The sequence below is a fragment of the Urtica dioica genome, chromosome 11 (assembly GCF_054948205.1).
Source record: "Urtica dioica subsp. dioica isolate 48M chromosome 11, U.dioica_male_clone48M_v1_H2, whole genome shotgun sequence".
NCBI classification, from domain to species: Eukaryota; Viridiplantae; Streptophyta; class Magnoliopsida; order Rosales; family Urticaceae; genus Urtica; species Urtica dioica.
In genome coordinates, this window is record NC_142766.1 from 10,799,967 (window position 1) to 10,804,297 (window position 4,331).

The following is a 4,331-nucleotide window of genomic DNA, read 5'->3' on the forward strand; positions in this document are numbered from 1 at the left end:
TTCAAGTCTTTGTTTTTTTTTTAAATTTACTGGAGCCAAGACTCTCGTACAAAAGCACAAGCAGCAGAGACAAAAAAAGCCACCGACAATCACACGTCTCAGGCATAACAATCACTCGTAGAAATGACGCCATCTGGAATAAAATCCCTTGGACATCAGAATTCAGAACACTTGTTAACTTGCTCAGAATCGAATAAATGCATCTCTCAGGGCTTTTTCCTCTGATGCGACACCTGTTAACACAGTTTTTTCTTTTTTTTTTTTTATATTGGCGTGAAGTTTCGGAGTTGAATTTCGCAAATATCGTAGCCATAGAGACCGATCTCGCTGGAAGGCTTGATTTCACACAGCTTGCTTTCTCAACAAAACGTTACATATGAATAAATAAATCACACACAAAATCTGTAGAAATTTTTAACTGTTTAAGCCCTTCCTTTCCGAATTGTTTCATAAAGTGATACCGAACCCAACTTTATATTATTGGCATAATTTTCGTAATATCGGAGCAGAGAGATCGATATGGCTGGGCGGCCAATGTTCTTGATAATATTTACATGTCACGTACACAGCTTGTTTTCCAAATAACATATGAATGAATAATATAACCACACAAAATCTGTAGAAATTTTAAGTTTTATTATCACTGCCAACAACAAACTGTTTACGAGGCCCCTTCACGGTAGAGCCTACTACTACTGATAGATAATAGGGATACAATAAAAACACTTGACAAAAAACCCAACCGACAAAAAAAAAAAAGAAAGAAAAAAAACAAACTGGAGTTCTCTCTTTCACTTGTCCTAATTACAAGCCATTTCCAACGAAAAATGCCCATCTCTCCCCTACTTCTGCTGTTTAGGTAACTAAGCTATGATGATGGATGATGCCAAGAGAGAGAGAGAGAGAAAGAGAGAGGCTTTCAGACCTGGACCTCTCTCCCGAAGATCCAACTGAAGGGAAGCAGAGAAGAGGACTGCTTGGCTCTCCCCTGGGCCCTCTCCTCGAGCCTCCTGATCCTCTGCGGCAAGCCACACACAAAGTCCTGGGCCTTGGCGGCGTCGCCGGAGAGGCCGGCGAGGTCGGCCACCTTCCACCTGGCGACGAGGAACTCGAGGATGTCGGCGTAGTCGCGCGCGGTGTAGACGCCGAGGCGCTGCGCCACGGCCGAGAAGTGGTCGAAGAGGTGGTCGTCGGCGCCGTCGTACATCAGGTGCGCCGGCATCGAGATCTTCTTCTTCATCATGTCCGCAAACGCCTCCACCGTCCCGTCCGGGTCGATCTCGAACAGCTTCTCCACGATCTTCGTGTACGCCGTCTCGTGCCTCTTCTCGTCCGCCGCTATCGTCCCGCATATCTGCGCCAGCTTCACGTCCCCGTGCTCCTTCGCCTGCCGCGCCGTGTTCCCGTGCGACACAAACGTCGCCCTCTCCTGAAACGACGTGTAGATGAAACCCAAGTACGGGTTGTTCTCCGTCTTCGGGTCCTACACAGACACACACACACACGCGCACAGTCAGAAACTTCTCTCTCTACATAGAAGAAAAGTCGAGGTCCGGTCTGACCATTCCGGAGCCGATGAGGTACTGAATGGTCTTCTCGATCTGCCTCATGTCGACGCGGCCGGAGAGGTAGAGATACTTGTTGAGCAAGTCGCCGTGGCGGTTCTCCTCGGCGGTCCAGGCGCGGGTCCACCGGGCCCAAGCGGTGGGGCTGGCACCGGTCTCGTCGCGGACTCCGTCGAGGGTGTTGAGCATCGTCTGGTACGTCGGGAGCGCTTCTTCCGTGATCATGTCCCCGACCAACACCACAAAGTAGTCGTCGGGGAGCTCTCTCGCCCTTTCTCTCAGCTCCTTGACTTGCTCGTAGAACCCGTCCGACTCCGGGTCCGGCAGAAAGTCCTGAGGCTGCCAGCTCTTCTCCACCGGCTTCAACAGAACCATGATGTTCTCCTCCGCCCACCCGTCCAGCGACTTGAACAGCTCAACCTTCTGCGGCGGCAACGAGTGAGTCACTTGACTGTGTACCTCCCTCGGCGGAACCAGCGTCTTCTTTACGCTGTTTTCAGTCTCGCTGTCATACATATCATATTTCATTACAATTCTCATCGTGTTTCATCCAAAATCAAAGTGTGATCACCACCGAAGAAAGTTGACCAACCACCAAAAAAACTTAAGGAACACACAAACACACAAAAGTCAAGGACAGAGCAACCATATGAGCAATAAACTCTCGTTAAGTCAGTGTGATGCTTGGACTCGGTAACAATCTAGTTATACTTTATTAAATCAGAAATATGAATTAATGACCATACGTACAAAAAGAATTTGTTAACTAATTGGAGAAATGAAACATTAGGTTGAAGGAAATCGGATTTTAAAAAAAAAAAAAAAAAAAAAAAGAAGAAGAAAAAAGAACATCAAACGTCTCGAAAGATCTTAAAGAAAATGAGAAAAAAAAATGCAAAATTAGGAAAGAGAATGGACATTGTGTCGATACTCTCTAGGAATTCTAATGAAAACAAAATAGGCACAACCAACAAAAAGACCATCTTCATGCCTGAAAAAAGAATCTTTGTTTCATAAATATGTTAGAATATTAACTAAACCAGTCAGCCAAAAAAAAGACCATGCCATGCCATGGTAGAAGAAAAACCCCAAAAAGAAAATATAAAAAAATAAAAATAAAGCGGACCTGGTTCTCTGCCTCTGAAACGTATGAAACAGTGACTCAGCGCAACAGATTAAAATACAGACAAATTCGAGATTCCACGTGCATATCCCAAATCACACCCAGAAGCAAAACCCATTATGACCATCTCATCATCAGGTCAAACGATAATGAAAAAACAAACTAAAATCAACATATTATAGCATGCCATGCCATCATCTGAGGGGGAAAAGAAAATGTCTTTCTTCACTCTTTCAAAAATGTTTCCAGGCCGACATTTAACAGGAAACTTAACACATGCAATGAAAAAACAAGACAGCACGAAATATATAGATTGAGAAGTGGGTATCGAATCCGAGTCAAGAAAATGACAAAAAGGATATTTTTTAAACTTGCATGCATGACATGCAAAACTCATCAGAAACAATTCGCCGCAATGTAATTTCAAAACAACATGCACAGAGTTAAATGAATGAAAACAGGATTAAATTATTTGAATATGCATAGTTTTCGTCCCCAAAACGCAACAGAGTCGAGATGTGAAATCAATTCCATGTACTGCCAAGATTGAACCCAAGAAAACTCCTCTTGATTAGATCCAAACACATAAACAATGACCAGGATCAATTAAACAGCAAATTTTAATGTACTAACTTGAGAAATGCACATGAGAAAACAGGCAATTATAAGGCTTATGCACAAAAGAAAACGAATACTTACTTGGAAACGGAGTGGAGAGTGGAGGCCATGGAAACCCTGGGGGATCTGAGATTGAGGGGTTTAGAAGGAGAAGCTCGTTGGGACGACGATGGGAAAGTAATGACGGAGCTGAGCCTCAAAGCCATTTCTCTTGAGCTGATTTAGGTCTTCTTGTTTATCGCCTGCGTTTTTGGGTATTCGAATGAATATTTGATGGCCCAGCAAACGATCTCAGGTTCGGCGAGAGAGAGAGAGAGAGAGACAAACAATCGACGGAGAGGGAGAGGGAGAGGGAGAGAGAGAGGGAGAGAATGCGATGTCTTTCCACAGTAGAGAGAGAGATGGTGCGAGGCGGAGAAATCCTTCTTAAAGAAACTTGCTTTAAACAAATGCCACTGCTTTAGCGCGTTAATTACGTGACTGCCATTACGGTATTCAGTCAGTGGCTAATTTGGCATTTTTAGCTGTATTTTACGAATTTCAATATCAAATTTGCTGTTAGTGTTACGACAAAAAAGCTTACTTAATACACGCAAAAGCTGTGGTGGTGAGCGTACTCATTCATCACCACCACCAGTGGTGAACAAAAGCTCTTCTCTTATTGGATAACGCATTTATGCAAAAATTACACGTACGTTCCTCGCCTGATCATTTTTTTATTTTCAGTTTCCGAGCTTTATTTACTTTCCAAATAAATAATTTTTTATAGGAAAAAAAAAAAATATATATATATATATATATATCTAAATAAATATAAATAAGAGTTCTCAAGCACAATTTATTTGTGACTACAATCTCTCAACTATATCTGCCATTACTTAAAAAGTCTCATCAGCTATGCCCTTACTTAAAAAGTCTCTTCAATTCAAGCCCTTTTTTTGTTTAATACTAAAATATTATTATATTTATAAGATTTTTTGAAAATGTATTGTCATTATTAATAATGAAACTGAAAGTCTAAATTC

The 4,331-nt window shown here is 42.4% G+C and overlaps 1 protein-coding gene across 1 annotated transcript; it reads right to left on the reverse strand.

Annotated features, from left to right (window-relative positions):
• Positions 1-617: 617 nt before the first annotated feature.
• LOC149381164 (stearoyl-[acyl-carrier-protein] 9-desaturase, chloroplastic-like) lies at positions 618-3,688 on the reverse strand. Its single transcript, XM_089629990.1, has 3 exons — positions 3,388-3,688; positions 1,563-2,070; positions 618-1,483 (listed from the first exon to the last, which is right to left on the reverse strand). Exons 1-3 carry the CDS (start codon positions 3,510-3,512, stop codon positions 920-922), a joined length of 1,197 nt encoding a protein of 398 aa, XP_089486116.1. The 5' UTR covers positions 3,513-3,688; the 3' UTR covers positions 618-919.
• Positions 3,689-4,331: the final 643 nt, after the last annotated feature.